An 18,713-nucleotide genomic window follows, 5' to 3' on the forward strand; every position below is an offset into this window, starting at 1 on the left:
ATGATGTTAAGATGAGGTACACAAGGAAACACAAACCCACGAACCGTAGTTCTATTTTAAACATTTAGTTAATAGTAATACGTTATTAATACGAAAGTAACAAGGGTAAAAGAACAATAGAAAGATTGCAAAAATGCATTATTATTTTCTTAAGCATGAGCATTTAAAGATGTATGTCGTAAATCATAAAAGAACTTTCAAAATACTCTGAAGATACTTGATCTTAATTGTTTTTCCTGCATTTTGATTGAGTAATTGTACCAAAAAGGAGAATATATATTCTCCTAAACAAAGTATTTGGATTTTGTGGATTATACAAAGAGGTTTTAAAGATTTAACCTGACCTTCTGTGCTGCATAAGTACAGACTTAGAGTCCTGTTGAAGGAATCATGAAGAAAGTAGATCAATTTCAAAGAGTAGGTTCACTGCAAGGGTTCCCCCGGAAAAAAACTCACGCCTGCATAATCATTCCACTGTAAATCCTCTCCAGGAACAATCGTTGTAGCAGCCGGGGGCAAAAAAAAGTTGCTTATTCAAAACTGAAACCTCAAGAGAACCAGACAGAGTCAGACGTTGCAATAACAGGTCAGGCCAGATGTATAATACATTAATAAATAATGCAGGGAACTGTAGTAAAGAGGCTGAATCATTAATTTGTACATAGACTAAATACATATTTTCCCATCATATAGGAGCTTCATTAACACTGTGTTGCCATTTTCTAAAGTTATTTTTAGTGACGGTGCAACATCTTGTTGCTATTTCTGCAATCAGGACATTGCTCTGACGCTAGCGTTCGTCTTATCCCATTTTGTTTCATTTGAAAGCTGCTGTAGTATTTGCTCAACTTGCTATTCATTTACAGAAAAATGGAGGCAATTGCGTTTTGCTGATGAATATTGTTTGACCATCAGAAATACATTTCATTTATTCTAAAAGATCCTGTTTTTTCAATATATCCACTGGACCTTATTGAAATTCATGTTCCTTATTTATGATTTATCTAGTTGAACCATAGAATAAGCAGGTTTTCCAACTGAGTTTTGATCCTGTTACAGTAAAGATTAAATTAGTTTGGCTGGATTTTAACAGGAAAAAATGCAATCAAGTCTTTATCCAGTAAAACATATTTTGAAGGTGCGTTTACTAAGATGATTTATGTTACATTGCAGAAAACCAATGAGTACCATACTTGAGAAGCTGATACAAACGTCTTATTTTTAGGCGAGGTTTTGTAATGCACTGCTTCCTAAATCATTTTCTAACCTCAGCGTTTAAAATGGGATTATGGTGTGTTTATGGTCGATACCGTCTCCTTTTAACACGTTATACGTCTTTTTTTAATCTTCGCAGATCACTCGGGTCATTTTCTGTGTCTTCCTGGAAACGGACTTCTCCATCTATAAGGAGAAAATGGCCACCATCTTTCAAGGTATGTGTGCTCGCAGCATCTTTCATTAAAGTCCCATCATTACAGTTCCTTGTTCCCCCCCCCTTTCGCTCCTCTGAGTTGAACTTGCAAATGGAGCGATGAATAATTAATCCGGTCCGGTCTCTCCTGTGCTTTCAAACACTGTATGCATTATGAGGTGTCACGCCCACCTCGCTGACCCTCTGCATTGAGCGGAGAAAACCTTAAACCGAGTTTCAATATCAACGCGACGACGGGTTTGAAATCATAAATCCTCTTGATTCATTAAACACCCAGAGAAAAGTGAAATAGTGCCACGCACAGCAACAGCTCTTGGTTACCACTTTTCAATTCTCTGTGAAATAAACAAACCTTATCTTCTCTTTCCACTCTCTTTTCTGTCTCTCTATTCCCTCCCCCCTTTCACGCCATCATTTTTTCTTTTTTTTCCCGTCCTGGCCCGGCAGCAGTCACTAGCTCTGATGGGGGATCCATGGAGGATTGGGTTGAATAACTAGGGGAGACGAAAGAGGGTGGGCGGCTTCACCAGTCTAGCATTACCTTCCATTTACCTCTCCTTTCCCTCCCCAGTGGCATACTGGCTCTCAGGCCTTCATCTCGCTCGCTCCCAGATGAAGAGTGTTTTGTTCCCAGTGTGCTCTCGTCATCTGTCCCTGCCCGGGTCCTTCTCGCGAACGATTACTGTCCGGGGAGAGACCTTAATTATATTGCTTGGCCCCCCGTGCACCCAGCGCCCGTCTCATCATATTAGCGCTCCGAGATGGGAATCTGAGGTTGTTGTTCTGCAGTTATCACTCTTGCCATTTACAAGCTACTGTCAGAGGATAACAGCCCCGGCGTGTCACCGCCACCTCAGCTCGAGCTCAAGAGCTGGTGTGAGTCACGGAGGGGATTTCGGCGAAGGTTTTCCTGGATAAACATGTTGAGAACTAATGAGATCAACTTCAAAAAGGGTTGCTTTACATGTACAGGCATTGAAAAACTGAGGATTTAATGTGTATTTCTAAATGCACCTTAGGGAAAAATCAAATGTTCTGCAAACCAAGTGTCCATATCTGGCCTACAAACTTGTTTCATGGAGCCAATACATCTGGGGAAAAAAACATGGATTTGACAGTCTTTTAATTCATAAGACCACCTCAAATTGATGTTGTCAAATGTACTAGAAGTAAAAGTTCACCTAAAGGTTTGTACTCCCCCACATGTTGACTAAGAGTTAGCCACGATATACAGTACATCCAAATACCTCAATATTTCTCATCTGTAATGCCCCTCTTGTGTTGAAGCCTCGACAAGAGAACTTGTTCCAAAAAAAAAAAAAAAGTATATATTTTAAGCTTGTTTGTAGAAGATGCTAAAGGCTAACACGCTACACAGATAGCATGTCGTGAGAGCTCCCAGTATAGAGAGTACACACTGGACATGTAACTCCAAAAAGGCTTTTACATCCCTTGTATCCCTAAAACATTGATGATATATGATAAAAAAAAAAAGTTTATCAGTAAAATGTGGCGTTAAAGATTTGTAACAATGATTCATATCAGATACTGCCAGATCCAAATAATTACACAAAATACATTTTCTACTCACCCTCATGTCGACTAAGGATTGAGATTATTTTCAGAGCAATCCCTTCCATTTTTGATTTATAGGCAAAAATGTCCAACCATTTTAATGAAGCAACTGATCTTAGTTTTCTTAGTCCAAAATAAAGGATTTAAAACTTACAAAAACCTGCATACTATTAGTTCTGTGAGACCAGTATTACCTTTGTTGTTCTTTGGAGATAAACAAAAGAGAATTAACTTAAACAGATGATAATTATATTGCATTATTAAGTAAGTTGTGTCTCTATATGTAGACACTGCATTGGTTCTTTATCAAGATTTGAGCATGACTGACCTATACATAGTAAGTTATTTATATTTATAGAAATAAACAATCAAAACAATACTCAATAAAATATATATTTAAAACTTAGTCCAGTGTTAGGTTATTAATTCTGATAATCTAATTTTATTCACAAACAACAAAACCACTCATGCATCTTCCAAACATTAACTATTTACACAACGGCATGCCTCGTAGTTTGAGCGATCCATTATATTTTATGGATATATTTTGATTCACAACAGTGACTACAATATACCACAAACATAACAAACGTAGGTCTTGATAGCTATTCTGTGCACATGGAACTATGTATAATTATTCCAAATAATTCAAACTTGTTGTACATTTATGGCACTATCCTTTTTATAAACCATTTGTAAATCACTTTTGAGATACAAGTGAGATACAAAATGTCAAAACAATCCCAGTAGCCGGACTAATGTCGTAAAGAGCTTCACCGCTCGCTCCATGACAACAACTAAGATCCCTCCATCATCCTTCCTCAACGATCTGAGCTGATTTTGAGTGGTGTAAATGAGGGCAGCAGTCAAAGGATGGGTTGATTTAAAGAAGAACATGCTGATTGCATCCCAACGCCTGTAGTGTGATTTCCAGAGCGGTGAAGGCGCCAGCGAATCAGAAGCTGCGAATAAGCTCCGCGGGTGGGCTCAGGCATTCGGGGTCTCATCACGCTCGCCGCCCCGGATGCAGACAGTCGGGTCGTTCCCTAAATTCACAAAATGTGCTACAGTGATCCCGAAGGCATTTTGTCTGCATCAATGTCAAGCTCCCCATAAGCCATTACACTTCTGTTTTTGGTTATATATGTTTACCTCCCCTGAAGGATCATCCCGGCTCCACAGATGTGATTGAGCCATTACGCTCTTCTCTTTTTCTAATCTGTACATGTCGGAGTTGAACGTGCATCTACTTAATGACATCAGCTTGAAGGGCTCGGAGAAGGTGCGATGGATTTCTGTTTTATTGAAGTCTTAGTATTCTCATTTTTCATTGTATGGCTGTTTGGCTCATATTCAAGCAATCTGTCAAGTGACAACGACTGGAGCTGCAACATGTAAACAGAATATTTGCATACAGGAAATTGCTTTATTACAATGTGAAGTCCCACAAGCTGTCACCGAGACAGCCAAAATATGGTTACATCCAGGCAGTGGAGGGAATACTGAAAAATGGCCTGTGCTGACAAGAATACTCAAGCACAGGAACAGCCGCCAGTGGTTTGTATATGATGCAAATGTTTTATAAGTCGTCACAGGAAAAATTGTCATCAGGCAAGAAACAATCGACGGGAATAAAGTAGTTATCATTTTCGTATTATGTCGTAATATGTTATGTTTCTGTCGTGTAAAAGTATTACCTCTGTCAGTACACGATCGGGGGAATATGCATCATCCGCAATCGTACGTGCAACGCTTTCTCGTTTTTTTTCAATAGCAACCAGATTTAGGGAATTTTACATGATCTGGAATAAATGCGATCCATTTGTTCATGTGCGTTGCATTAAAAAACTCTATTGACGTAACCAATAATTGAATGTCTCTCGAAGCATCGATTTTATGAAAGATATAGAGAAAAAATACTCGTTGACCATGTACCTACAACTGTTTAAAACAAAGATAAATATTGAAATGATTTTGTTAGCAGCAGTTTTGAGGTTGTGTCGCGCATCGTATTAAAAAGAATTGTCCTGCAAATCTCTGATTAAGTATATCACTGGGCAAATAATTCAATGTTTCAACTGACTGTTCATAGTAGCAATATACAGTATATATATATATATATATATATATATATATATATATATATATATATATATAATGTGCACATTGTATTCACAGCTCTATAAATACATTTGTGTTTTTGAATGGAACACTAATGGGCAAATGAATTGCAGATTTTCCAGATCATGTACTGACACGAATATACAGTACTTGGTATATGTTGTTTGTTTTTTCAATTGAGTTTCCCATAAAACTGGCGAGATATGCCATTGAGTTTGTGTTCCCAGATAAACAAATTTCCTGGATTGTGTACAGACAGCCTCCACTAAAGTTTGCACATTTTGGTTTAATTTTCAACAACATAACTATATGTTTTTATCTTTATTTTCATCAAATGTTTTTGGATTGGTTAGAAATGGGCAATCTGAGAATTGATTGGATTTTAGTGGTTTGTTGATTCACTTGAATGAATCAATTCAGAACTTTTCCCAAACATTACCCACCGCCAAGTGTTTAAATTCTGTTCAGTTGTATCAGATTCTTTCAGATCTGTTAGTGTCACATGACCATATACTGCTTGACAAAAGTGGGTCGGACACAGTATTTTCTTAAGTACTTTGAGGGTTTTTTCAGTAACCAGTACGATGTAATAAAAAACCTACTCAAAAGAGCCTTTAAACATTTTGGGAAAAGCAGATTTTCTTTTTTTTAAGATAGTGCATCTGCACAAGAGCAAATCATATTTTCAATCTTACTTAACTAATATGAAAACCCAACTTGCCTCACTGACATGTTTGAAATGTTGAAGTCTTTCTCTCCAAGATGCAGTAAGTCCCTCATCATGACCATGTTTTGAACTTATTCATTTTTAAAATTGTCCCCCGTCTGAAATCTGAAAAAGAGGTTACGAGAGTGGAGTCCATTGACGTAATAATAGCTCCACTCCTCCTCCAGCCAGCTGTGATCACGCCCTGCTTTGTTTATACAACAAACCCCTTGTTGGTGGAGATTTCCTGGATTGATGACTCACAGTTACAAACCTCGACCAATCACAGCAAAGTGGGCGTGGTTATGGTGAACAAGATGTAATCTCCAGAAAAACAAAGCGCCTATTTTCTAATATACAATATTTCAATGAAAAGAGAGTTTTGTACAGGTCTGTTGTCGGGGGCCGGCTGGTAAGATAATGGTAGGAGACTCAACATTTAGCAAACATGTGCCTCTGCATTGCTTTGTCTAGTGAACGGTGGAAAATAAAAAAAAGATAGGGACTGCTACCTCCGGAGCTATGGTCTGACGATGCCTCAAGATCCCTTACTCATCACTGCTTAATGTGGCAATGAAAAGGGAAGAGGACGGCATAAGAATGATTGATGATTCATCTGCTTCCACAATGCGGAGTTTGAACAAATAGAGCTCCGCTTCGCTGGTATTCGGAGGTGAATACAATTATCCCCATCAGACACGGGCCTTTTTATGTGGCCGCCGGGCCAATGTCGGGAGAAATTTCGGCAATTCAGACACGAATCCACGTTATGATATGCACAAAGAATTACACCGACTATAAAACCTCGGTGGACTCATTTAACATGTATTACCCTTTTTTGCCAACAGAACTCATAACAAGTGGTAATGACCTATTCATTACTTACAAAACTCATAAACCTCCTACATCTCAACGGTGCCATGGACACGCTCAGCATCGGAGTCTTTTCCAAACAATCCAGTTGCAAGAATTATTAAGGGCCGTACTAAAGAGTGGCGAAAAAAAAAAAACACAATCGATTCAATGTTCATACATGATTGTATTAGGCTCTCTGAGACTTTAATAGTTCCTGGATGGCCGCACGCTTTGCCTCGGCGTGTGTTATTCGCGAGCACGAACGCAGTCAGGCGGTGCTAGTTGTAGCGAGTAAAAAGCATGTTGAAATTGATTCTGGGTACACTTCTCGGCTAATATGACGCGGATGGCTGCCCACGCTGGGCTCCATCTCCTCCTCCGTTCAGCCACGGCGCTGACAATATTAACGCGGCCCGCTGATCTGCAGGGGCCGCCGTATCCTCGCCAACTGTTTTACCGACTCTGCGATTGACTTATATTTTGCATGGCTTCTAATACATTTTCACACCGCTGAATGCGACCACAGCCGTTTGGCTATAATTTACCCCCCCCCAACCCCCCCGCATTGATCTGAAAGAAGTGTAGCTGCGTTATGGACTCACTTCTGTCACACACGTAATTTGTTCAGAGAGCATGTTAAAAGCGTGGAAAGGAACCCCTTCTGAGAAGGGAAAATGAGGTCTGTCGGTTTCACTTGGCTATCTCTTGCGGCAGCAATATGAGCAGATCATGGTGTGCATGTGATGTGATTGCCAGCAACGTATTAGCTTTACGGTCTCTTCCTTTTTTAGCTCCGGAGGGGATCGAAGGGTTCAACTTTAACTGGACTTGTCAGGGAATCTTATAAGCAACGTTGAGGTTGAAAATACTGTCATGCGTGTGATGTCAGTAGCAGAGATCAGCTCTCTAGACATCATAAGCTTTGATCATAAGCTGCTGTTAAACCGAATTTCCCCTCGCGGGACTAATAAAGGTTTTCTGATTCTGATTCTGATTCTTTACTTTTACAAAAAGCTGAACCATCAAATTATTGAAGGGCAACTAACGTGTTGATAAAGTGTGTCTTAAATAGATCTTGGACTCTATTGTACTCATCAGTTTGTGTCTGTTTGTACAAAGCTCTATTTTCATTCAAATATTTACTTTAGAACATGTACTTAAGCCCCACCCACTGAAAACAGTTTTTTCTGGGGACGAAAGCTTGTTTACCATAAGCACGCCCACTCTGCTGTGATTGGTCCAGCATCAAGGTGTTTCAACACGTGTCATCACTCATGGAAGACTCAACCACCAAGGGACTTGTTGTCTAAACAAAGCAGGCGTGATTACAGCTGGCTGGAGGAGGAGTAAAGAACATTATTACGTCATAACGGACTCTGCTCTCATAGCCTCTCATTCGACCAGATTTCAGACGGGAGAGAACTTTATAAAGTAATACGTTCAAAACATGGTCATGATGAGAGACTTACTGCATCTTAGAGAGGAAGACTAGAACATTTGAAACATTGGAGTGAGTCAGGAAAGTTGCCCTTAAACATAACCAGCATGAACAACACCATACATAAAAACATACATTAATAATTTCAACGTAACAGGATGTACAACTCATACCTGAAACTATAATATTATAAACAATTGCATCGTTTTACTATCAAATAAACACACAATGATCACAAGACATAGATGAAGTCGGTAATTGGTTTCAGCAGTCTCTTGTCCTGATTTTGGGTTCATATCATCTTGGCCGGCCCTGATCTCGCTATTTCTGTAGCAGAGCTTTAATCAGACGATTAATTGAGTTCTTGCTAGACAATAGCTGGGTTACCATAACAGTTGTTGGGAAAATAAAAAGCAGTATTTCAGAACTATTGACAAAGTTGAAAATATTTTCCATTAAAGGTTGCTGTGAGCAAGATCTTTTCAAACTTATCTCCCAAGACTGTAGGACTCCTGTCTAATATTTCAATAGTTTTCCCCTATATATCACTCTAAGGAAAGTATCTGTCTTTTCTTCTGTCGTATTTGCAATGTTTTCTCGGAGTGAACTGGACCTTTTTTCCGATGTTTTTATACCAAAACTTTGTTTTTTTTGAAACCCAACTAGAGTGAACCGTATACATTATTTTTAAAACAAATTATTAATAGTACAATAATAATAATAATAATATTACTAAAATATTTTTTGTTGATCACAAAACTCCATTTTGGAATTAGGTATGGCAAGTTATCTGAAGGTTATCTAGAAGTCTGACTGTATCCCGTTAAGTGCGTTACCTGCTACTTGAAATACTGCAATCTTCCTGGAGAATATGAATCATCTTTACGGCTCATTAATTAATACTGTTGTTGTCTGGTTTATGGAGCAATTCTGCTTGATTTTTCTGAAAATGCCTGGCGAGTGATTCCCCTTACGCGCTGATATCTAGTGGTTTAAAAAAAAAAACACCTCTCAAAGTGTGTTAATTAAGGCATTGTTTACTCATTGTAAAACTCATTAAGCTGCCAGTCTTGGGCATATAACCCAAATAACAGCGGTTCACTCAAGATAGCAAATTCCATTCTTCTACCCGGGCGTCATGTCAGTTCTATAATCAGTTAGCATTCATTCAAAGAACAACTGAAGTGTGATTCCTATGTGCACCCACGGCGGGGGGAAGTGAGAGATGTCACCTCCTATTCTTCACGTATGTTTCCACAGTGACAGCCGTGCTGATCAGTAATAATAATGTTACAGCATATGGCAGCGACTGCGACGCTCAACGCTTCCCCATCTTGCACTATTGTTTTACTGTATCAGTCGACTCTCTTTTGTTTCCCCTCCAAGCACTGTTAGATTTATGCACTGTACCCCTTGTATTCAGCGTAGCACAAAGGAAAAAAAAGCCTGTCGCCGGATCCAGTGGGAGCTCTGATGGTTTGAGATTCCACAGAACAGATGACAACAGCCTTTCATCAAAGTTAATGCCTGCTCTTGCTTGTTCACCACGCGCACATCGCTCGACGACACAGTCGCGGATCCGTCCGTCCATTCACTCACATGAAATGTGCATATTAAATGCGGGCGCACACGTTTCTTATCTGATAGTGGGAATCAGAGCGTCTTGAGACCCTGATCCGAGTGCGTGCATACGAGTGTGTTTGTACGATTGGAGTTGAGCAGACGTCCACAGCCTCTCACTCACTCTCGCTTGAAGCAGCATCCAAAGACTTCCTCCCCGGGCTCCCACTGTGCGAGTCAACTCATCTGCCAAGATTCACCTCTGGTTCACTTGCACAATAGACGTAAAGAGAAGAGCTGAAGGAATCAAAGAGGGGTTGTTGTTTTTTTCAATCCTGCCAGACCAACATTCCTGGTAATTTGAGGAAAAAGTGTGGTCCAGTGTAATCTAGCCTCACACTAACTGTATAGATTTAATTGGAAAAGAATGTGTCAGTGTTACACACACACATTCGCTGGCTGAAGCAACTAACCACAACCAAGGCCGTCTGGTTGAAGGAATGGAAGGGAGACTTTTTTGATGGGTTGCGGGTGAGATTTCCTCACGCAGCAGATGTTTTGAATGGTGAAAACAGGAGGTGAAAGTTTCATTGGCAGCTCTGTCGTCGTCTCATTTATCACCCTGAAACACATTATAGCTACTGCACCATTTCATGTTTCAGACACAAAGTCCTGAGGTTTGTTCAGCGTTTAAGAATACATTTGTCACAATCTGGCTCTTTATTCCACACTTTTGACGTTTTAGAGAGAAATTTGAGCCAAACTTTTGTTACAGATGATAGTCAGTTGAAAGACCAGTATGGTAAAGATGTACTTTGGTACTTCAATCTTCATATATTATAGGCTAGGTTCACCCAAAATTCAAACTCATTTTCTACTCACACTCATGTCAACTAAGGGTTGGGTTTATTTTCAGAGTAATCTGTTCCCTTTTAGAGTTATAGACAAAAGTGTATGTTCATTTTAATGTAGCGTCTGAGGACCCAGGGACGAACTGCCTCCTAACTAACAGCGCTATAAACCTTAAGTACCTCGAAAGTACTCGTAAGTACGGGTAAATATCGTGACAGCTTCCAGAGCGCACACAGTTTACACTGGAAACGCTTGTGATATTACCCGGAGTACTTCCGGTTTATAGCACTGTTAGTACTTTGAAGTCTAAAATATATACTTGGAGTCATTGGAGTCTAATACAAGATGGCAATTACATACAAGCAGTATGGAGGCATATGGATGTTTTAAGCATCTTTTTGGAGGAAGTGCATCCCTGGGCACTTCACATTAAAGTGAACTTGCAGTCGACATGAGGGTGAGTAAAAAATGAGTGAAGTTTGAATTTCGGTTGAACGATCCCTAAAGTAAATAAACAAACTATTTTAAACATATTCACAGCGGGGGTTTTTCTGTTGCAATTAAACTACCGGCCACTGGATGGCCGCAGTCATTACGTCCTCTGCAGCTAAATGAACATTGATATCCCTCAAGTTCCGGGGGGCGATGACTGAGGACGAGAGCATACAGTCCACTCCAGCAGCTTTTAAGGCTGATGTTTGGACATATTTTGGTTTCAAAACAAATGAAAGAAGTTTCAACTTTGTCAAGAGTCACGTGGTCTGTAAATTCTGCAACACCAGAAGGAAGTACTCTGACAATACTACAAATGTATAGTTGTTCCAACAGTATCGCGATATATTGCAATCTATTGCAACCTATCTGATATATCCCTGTATCCTGATATGTATCCTTGATTTTCTGAAACTCCTGTGTTGGTCTCGGTGTTGTCTTGACCTTTTAAGTATATATTTTATTGAGTATTGTTTTGATTGTTCAGGCGCTTTGTGACCCTGGTCTCGAAAAGCACTCTACAAATATAAATGACTTACTTACTTACTTACTTACTGTATATCACCAGATTCTTGCCAATACACATCCCTGTACCGGTTTTCCCAGCCATTACAGTTTCTGCAGTCAGCCACAAGTGGAGACTCAATGAACTGCAGCTTTTTTGTATTGATTTAATTGTGTGATGTGTTTTTATTAAGCTCATTTGAAATAAGCTCCTTGGCGTAGGTGTACTCTGTCTAAGTGCTTTTTCCTAATCTGCGTGTTGGTCACTGTAGGAGCTTTGTCCGTTTAAGCCAAACACCATCGATAGCATAGATTCAGTTGTCAGACGTGGATTCCGCATGACATCTTTATGGTGAGGTGTTACAGCTCTGCAAAATCTGCTATAGAATTGATCAACTACTCTGTGGCGTTCTGAACAAAGCCTGTGCAGGATACGCCTCATCTGACAAGCCTGAGCAGACGGAGCTCAGCTCCTGTAATGGTGGCATCATAATACTGCATGGAAACATGATAATCAAGCGCGGTTGACTCGCTGTATTGAACATTACGAGGCAGGGGCGTCTGACACCCTCTTTTCTCCCCTTCTGACAGACAATGACACGGAGGTTGCCGAGGAGCCGCTGAGGGGAGGTGAGTGACAGAATCCTTCTCGGTTGCCATTTCACCTTAAATCAGCTTATTCAGAAAACCCGATTCACAGGCACACGACAAGCCCATGACTGATGTTGACAAGGATTAAAACAAATTGAAAAACATGTATAAAAAAATGAAGAATCCTGGTGTGACAAATGAGAGATTAAATAAACTGGGATTTGCTTTTGTGCCAGTGTTAAGATTAACGTAGGAAAGATTTCATTGTAGGAAATAGAAATTACAGTAAATTCTGGTCTATTTAAGATGAGAAAAGTTAGTATTTTACAGAAAAAAAAAGTCATTAAATGTTTTTTTAACTGAGATAAACTATGTTGTATTTGAGATATTTCTCTAATGGATGTGACATTTGAATCTGCGTATCTAATTTTAGCCGCTTTGCTTGGCGCATCCAGACAATTGCTGATATTTATTAGCGATAATTAGCAAGAGAACCCCTGCTGCAATAATGTCTTTTAGATCGGGGAGGAAAACAGATGCTTGTGTCAGAGATGTAAGGAAGGAACCATATGCACTTTTAAGAGAGGATTTATGTTGAAAGTAGCCTCTAATGACAGCAGTATGTTGAAACTGTGAAGGGTTAAATTAAAGGCCTTTGGGCAGAATCTGTCCGCCAAGTCATTTTGTGTGGTTGGCTGGATGAATGACTTGAAAAATGATGCAATGTCGGTATCATAACCTATACTAAGTCATTAGTCAAACTGATGATAATGAGTGTTTGGAGAGGGGCTACCAACATGGAGCTAATTTAGATTAAATAGCAAAATGGCAACTCGAAACCCATTAAACACAGTTTGGTAAATATAAATTTTGTTTTCCGGCCCCCAATGTGGATTGCTAAACATTTGTAGCATTTGTGTCATTGAGTTTGAAACTCCTGGTTAAGACTGTTATTACTATAAACGCTTCCGTGCATGTACTGTTTAGGGTTTTTTTGGCCAGAATTTGAAATGTGCTTAATAACGTTGGCAAGTTGTGAGCCCTGATTTCAGAATCAGAAAAATCTAAAACTTTTTGTTGCCAGTGTTGTAAACACAACATAGACATTTCTTTGTGGTGGCAGTACAGAATAAAAGAATGAAATAAGTAACACATATTTAATCCATTATTAAGTTGGGGTACATAATCTTCAAAACCTTTAAAGTCTTGTGCTGAAACTTTAATTTCAACCAGGAACCAAACCGTGTAAATAGCCAAACAATTATCAAAATATATTGATTTTAAAAAGTGACCCACTGATGAATTCATTTATTGATATATCTTTGAGATGTAATAGTTTCACAAGGAAAGTTGGCTGTAAATTCAAAAAAGGTAACAACATACTTTTCATTTACATTGCTCTAAATCAATTGCTGCGCTGAGCTGAATTTATGTGTTTCTGCAAAATAAATTGGACACACTGTCAAGAGGGCAACGTTATAAAGATATATCCCATGTAGATTGTCTTAAAAGGCATAAAAGGAAAACATACTTTAAAAAAAGGGCTAGAATTTAGATGGTTGGGATACTATCATGCTGGAAAATAAAGGGAATCAGTTGGTTAGGTTTGACTTAAGTGTGTTGACTAGCAAAACGTAAGTGCAGCGGTGACACTGTAAGTCACCGTTCAGGATGTATTTTTTATTTATTTTTTCATGTTGTGTGTGTTGACAATTTAAAAGTTCCCCGCCCTCCTTTTTGTTAATGGAAATCACAGTAGGAAGCTTTCAGAGCTTTTATCAGTCACCCGGCCACAGATACTTAACCATTTGACCACCTAAGGCGAGTGACAGAGGAACAAGAGAGCCGTGGTCCCTCAGCAGAATCCACCGGGCGGCACATAATGCTTTTATCGCCAACATCTTGGCGCGCAGCCTGCAACTCCCCGATACTGCTTATCAGTGTAAATTATTGACATTTGTCTACGCACTGATGTGCTGAATAAGCAATGGCCCGCAAAGAGCCGCATGAAAGTTTCACATCTTCCCATTTAGATATCAGCGGTAAATAGACTCACTATTTTATCTCCTAAAAACAATTCTAGTGCCTTGATGAGATTTACAGCATCTATCTGTTTCGGTCTAATGTTTTTACATCCGGCAACAAAATGGCTGCTTCGTGAATCCGTCATGAGCCCCCAACTCCAATTTCATGAAAGCATTACGTCGCACATGCAACTAAGTATGCCGTGAATGATGCTACTTTTACTGTCTGTCAAAAGGAAGTGTTGGTATTAGCACAGCTAAGGGACCCGGAGTGCTATGAAAATGTTTTTACCCACAAAAGTCACCACCATGATTTGCCAATTACACGCATCTGTGTTTTCAATGAGGTTCCATTTTGGGGCGAACATAAAAACGGGGTGTTTTATAAGCCTGCAGTAAAATGTCATATTCCAGAGTGACGCAATGTGGCACAATGGCTGGATCGTAAAGATTTGGCCGAGCGGCGCTGTGTTTCACTTCTGAGAGTCGGGTCTCATTGTTCGTGCTCGAGTGACTCTCCTTGTTGACTGTTATTCCACTCACCAGCTATTTAACAAATACAGTATAATGAATGGCCCCGGCTGAAATAATAATTTGGAAGTGTTTTATGGTCGTGCCAGCATTACCCGGTCCAGGCCTTGTTGGACCGGCCTCTGTGCCGGTGCCAATAACCAGCCTTTTATTCTTCCCGATCAGTCCGAGTTTGCATCAGTGCTGCCTGGAGCCTATTCAGAGGTTCCAATGACTGCCATTCTCACATGGAACGGTGCTTTTGTCCAGGATTATACACTGGAGTTTGTTTCAAAGCCACACATTCTTCTCTCGGGTCCCGTAGGAGACCTTTTTGTTAAGCAGGTATAAAACAAAGCAGGGTAATTCCACTGAGGTCTCGCTTCGGCTCTTTGGTCAGGTGAGACGGTGAGTGGCTAAAAATGTCCGACCTCCTCTCTGCTGAAAAAAAAAAAAATAGACACAATGTCTCAACGTCTGGGTCAAACGAGTGCTACTTCTGAATCAGCTAATACTCCTTTATTTTCATACACAGATGAAAAATCACCATCGATGAAATCCCCATCCATGGATGGTGAAATTCCCGAGGAAGGTATGTGTTCGGTTTTAATTGCTTTCCTTTTTCACCGTGTTTTTTAGAAACTTGTGTTCCGAGATTATCCTCTAAGTAGGTTAAAAGAGAGAAAGATTGAATAGAAAACCTTAAACTAGCCATCATTAAATGTTGGTCAAAAATGTAGTACTGCTTTTCAAGTATATATATATATATATATATATATATATAAATATATATATACAGTATATATATATATATATATATATATATATATATATATATATATATACGTACGTATATAGATAGTAGCTGTAAACATACTGTATAACTGACTAATATGTAACAGCAGAGGCGGTCCGTGCATTTCACACATCCTCTCAATATCTGCTTTAAGGTTATTTATACACTACAGGGATCTGAGCGTGTACTGTTATAGGTCAATAAGAAGTTTGGATCATAGTCAAAATGAACACAAATGATCAGTGAATAATATCAAAATATCACTCCAACTACAGTCTGTGTGGTTTCCATGATGATTTTGTTGTGTTTGTATGTCTGTAACACAACCACAACATACAACTGAATACAGGTGGTTATGAGGTGCAATTGAATTAGGGGTGGGGGTAAATAAAAAATAGGTTTTCTGGTCATAATGAGGGCTTTTTCAAATTATTTTTTTAATTTTATTTTATTAAAAGCTATTTGTCTTCTATATTTGATGGTTTGAAAACAATGGTCAGTTATGCTCTAATGTTGATCGGTCTGTTAAATTGTATAATGCTTTTTGATGTGTTAACTTTTAGCATTTAGCATTTAATATATGGCTGCAATTATTTATTTTTCTAATATTTAAAACAAAAGTACACAGCAATATTCAGCCCTGCTTGTGGAAACTAAAGATTGTGGGCAACACAATACAGCAGGATCCAAATGACTAGAACTGCATCTGTTCAAGTCTGGTCAAAACAATAAATTACTGTGTTAGGAAGTGTTGGTAAGACACATTTTTGTATATCTATCTATTAATATGATACATTAACATTTTTAAATGGAAAAAAAAACAACTTCACTTGAGGATTCTCTCAGATATTTGTAGACTAGATTAAAAATGAATTAGATATAATATTTTTCACTAATCAAGGAACGTTGTCCTCGAAAAGATTTAGTGTTTTTTCTTCATCAGCGCTGTTGGTAAAAGCACCTCTTTACCGCGTACGGTGCGGAGTGAATCCCACTTGATCTTTGATCTACACACATATACAACATATACTAAATACAAACAATGAAAACGAGAAACAAAGTGTCACTGAACTGGGAGAAAAACAAAACTGAGTAAGACGAATAAGAACAACCATGATTTAAACTCCAAAAGATAACGTAGTTGTCAAAACTAGCGTACAGTACAAAAGAAAGCAATACAGGAGTAAAAGTAAGGTGCCCTGCGGATTAAAATCATATACTCGAAAGCACTGAGTGATAATACAAAATAGTATTGCACAGAAGAAAGGGCATGGAAAATAAATAAAGAAATAAATAAAATAAAACACAAGATGGATCATGAAATTTTGTGCGTTTTTCATAAAGCTTAACCAGTATTTAATCCTCGAAGAAATGATTATGAAATATGAAAACGGTTTGTTTTATTTCTCCATATGTGAATAAAAAGTGTTATTTAAATTACAAATTAATTTTGTTTCAGAATATTCTGTTGAAGTAATTGTTTTAAATGTAGCATAATTAAATTTAAGGCATTGAAGTTATCGATGCGAAAAGAAGGACTTGGTAAAGGGGTTGTTGTTCTTGATGTAATTCCCCTTTAATTAACTTCTACTTTTCTTTTTGTCTGCCTCTGTTTAAGTTGTTCTCAGTTACCATAAGTAATGTGTAGATTGGTCAAGATTCCTCTGCAGGGAAATAAAAACAACAGTTTTTTTTTTTTAAAAAAAGGAATGTTTTCTTCCAGGCAAACTTGTTTAAGAAGCCATTATCTGGCTACTCTGCACTTTCAGCCCTGTGGATGTGTAATATTGAAACAATTATAGGCCTCTCCGATACGATGGACCAAAGATAATTAGATTCTTACACTAGAGGGTGTTCGTAGGCAATTAAACCCATACACCATGCATTTGTCTTCAAGCCTTTAGGTTGCAGACAATATTTAAAGATAGCAGTAATGGGTGTTTGTCGGTGAAAACATTTTCTTCTTGTCAGACTTGAAGGACGTGATGATGCTTTTTTTTTTTTTTGACAAAGCACGCTCATTTCCTGCCACCTATTCAGAATTCCTTTCATTATAATCCACTGCAGTAATTGTATTGGATTCACAAATTCAATCATCAGCATTAGCAGAGCATAAGTATTTCGTAATAATCTTTACAAATCCTAATTTATCAGGCCTGGCAGCTTAATAGTAACTAATCCACCCACAAAAGGCCTTGGCACAGCTTTCTAGCACGGAAAAAAAAAAAAACGCACAGTCCTTGAGACAACCTCTCGCTGGAATGATTTTCTTGTTCTGCCTTCGACATAAAGGTTGGCTTGATGTGGCACATAAGAGAGATTCGTCGGAGTGAAACACAGATGTCAAGATACGGCGGAGCAAGAAAAAAAAAAAAAAAAGGCACATTTAAAATTGGATTTTCACATCTATTATCATCACCGTAGGAGCGCTAGAGTGCGGTGTTTTGTTTAAAGAGAGCGAAACATCCACCTTGATATAATACAGAAGACACTCTTGTTCAGATGATACTGGTCGGGATATATATCTGTCAATAAGCTCCACGATGACCCATCACATCCATTATTCCCCCGCTGGGATTCACTCCGCATCGTCCGCGGGTCGAGACGTGCTTTTAGCAACAGGCGCTGATGAAGAGAAAACACTCAATCTTTGGAGGACAGCGTTCCTTGATAAATGCACATGTAAGTGGACTGCTGGTAATTATAGGGATGAACACCGGCACCGTGCTTCTTGTGTCTCTGGGGACTGAAAGCTACAAATGGTACACTATTAAAGAAAACAGGCGGCTGTGTGAAGGAGCAAAAAAAAAAAAAAGTGCGACAGGTTCCACGATAAATAACAACACCTTCGTCAATTTGCTGCTGATGTACATTTCTTTCACTGCGTCAGGCTATCTGCTTGTCAACAGCCAACGGTATAAGAGGCTGCGTGGGACAAAAGACGGATCAGTTTACATGCGGATAAAAGAGGCTATAATAAGTATGGTCCACTTGGTCTGGCCTGAGTCATTACTGGCTGAGGTAGAAGCGCAGAATTGAAACATTTGTTTCTTTTGGATTCGGAGGAAAGGCGGCCGGGGTTGGCTAAAGGAGGACATATTGATCATGATGCTTTTCTGGGGGTAGCCCATGGGAAAAATCTGGGACCCGCTTTGCCTCTCGGTTAGCCAGGGTAAGCCTCGATATTACCCAAGTAGTAATAAATGACTGCATATATAATCAAATTATATACAGTAGAAAACTTTTTTCCCTGATCA

At 38.9% G+C, this 18,713-nt stretch overlaps 1 protein-coding gene across 2 annotated transcripts in view; it reads left to right on the forward strand.

The window, feature by feature from the left end:
• Window positions 1-18,713, forward strand: part of macrod2 (mono-ADP ribosylhydrolase 2) — a 577,216-nt gene that overhangs the window by 519,585 nt on the left and 38,918 nt on the right. For both annotated transcript variants that reach the window (XM_087802705.1, XM_087802704.1), the window contains exons 9-11: window positions 1,355-1,433; window positions 12,127-12,165; window positions 15,196-15,252. In XM_087802705.1, coding sequence (XP_087658831.1) covers window positions 1,355-1,433; window positions 12,127-12,165; window positions 15,196-15,252 — 175 coding nt within the window. The remainder of the gene's footprint in view (window positions 1-1,354; window positions 1,434-12,126; window positions 12,166-15,195; window positions 15,253-18,713) is intronic.

Source organism: Callionymus lyra, chromosome 11 (genome assembly GCF_982586985.1).
Source record: "Callionymus lyra chromosome 11, fCalLyr1.hap1.1, whole genome shotgun sequence".
Classification (NCBI taxonomy): Eukaryota; Metazoa; Chordata; class Actinopteri; order Syngnathiformes; family Callionymidae; genus Callionymus; species Callionymus lyra.